The sequence below is a fragment of the Rhagoletis zephyria genome, unplaced genomic scaffold (genome assembly GCF_001687245.7).
Source record: "Rhagoletis zephyria isolate East Lansing unplaced genomic scaffold, Rhagoletis_zephyria_1.1 Rzeph_scaffold_07080, whole genome shotgun sequence".
Lineage (NCBI taxonomy): Eukaryota > Metazoa > Arthropoda > Insecta > Diptera > Tephritidae > Rhagoletis > Rhagoletis zephyria.
The window spans coordinates 17,863-18,544 of record NW_016164163.1 but is presented as its reverse complement, the minus strand read 5'-3'; the positions used below and the strand labels follow the sequence as shown (position 1 = coordinate 18,544).

The 682-nt window shown below is 32.7% G+C and overlaps 1 protein-coding gene across 1 annotated transcript in view; it reads right to left on the bottom strand.

Annotated features, from left to right (window-relative positions):
- Positions 1-309: 309 nt before the first annotated feature.
- The window catches only part of LOC108373843 (uncharacterized), a gene marked incomplete at its 5' end in the record, with an annotated part of 8,301 nt that continues 7,928 nt past the window's right edge, over positions 310-682 (bottom strand). Inside the window, one exon of the mRNA XM_017629789.1 lies at positions 310-636. Within this exon, the coding sequence (XP_017485278.1) occupies positions 410-636 (227 nt within the window). The remainder of the gene's footprint in view (positions 637-682) is intronic.

Genomic DNA, 682 nt, shown 5'->3' with positions numbered 1-682 from the left:
AAATGCTAAATAGTCTAAGAATTTTTTTCTTCAATAAAAAATCTATGAACTGCATACTAAAATATAAAATACTCAAATTATAATTTACAGTATCCTACATATGTAAGTATTCAAATTAGTGGCAGTTTTTCTACGCTTTTAAAATACAGCGTATGTATAGTGGAATATATTGGTTAACTGCACCTCAGAAAATTGCACCAAATTCAGCATTTCTTTGTTTAATTAAATTATAAGATTATTATTAAAAAATAAAATACAAGATTTATATTTCACAATTTTGTATCATCAAAATTAAAATACATTTTTTTTTTTTAGATAACCCTCATAGCCCAAAATTATGTATTTTTTTCACATCTGCTCCATGCCATAATCCTAAAAATCATACATATATCTGTAGCTCCTCATGCCTTCAATTGAAAATATCATCGACCAACTCTTTTGTAATGATGCGATGTGGTCGTGTCGGATTCACCTTGGGGCGCTGGTAGAGTCGTGCGTTGATGGCGTACAGACGCGGCGATAGATCGCAACGTACATTGAACCACCAATCGCATACGAAAACTGCCTGCGAAAATTGTGTGCCATTCGGGCAGAGGAAAGACGCTTGTCGACCATCGATGTCGCAGTAATGCCAACCTGTCATAAAAAAGAACAATGAAAAAACAAACAAATTACAAAATAT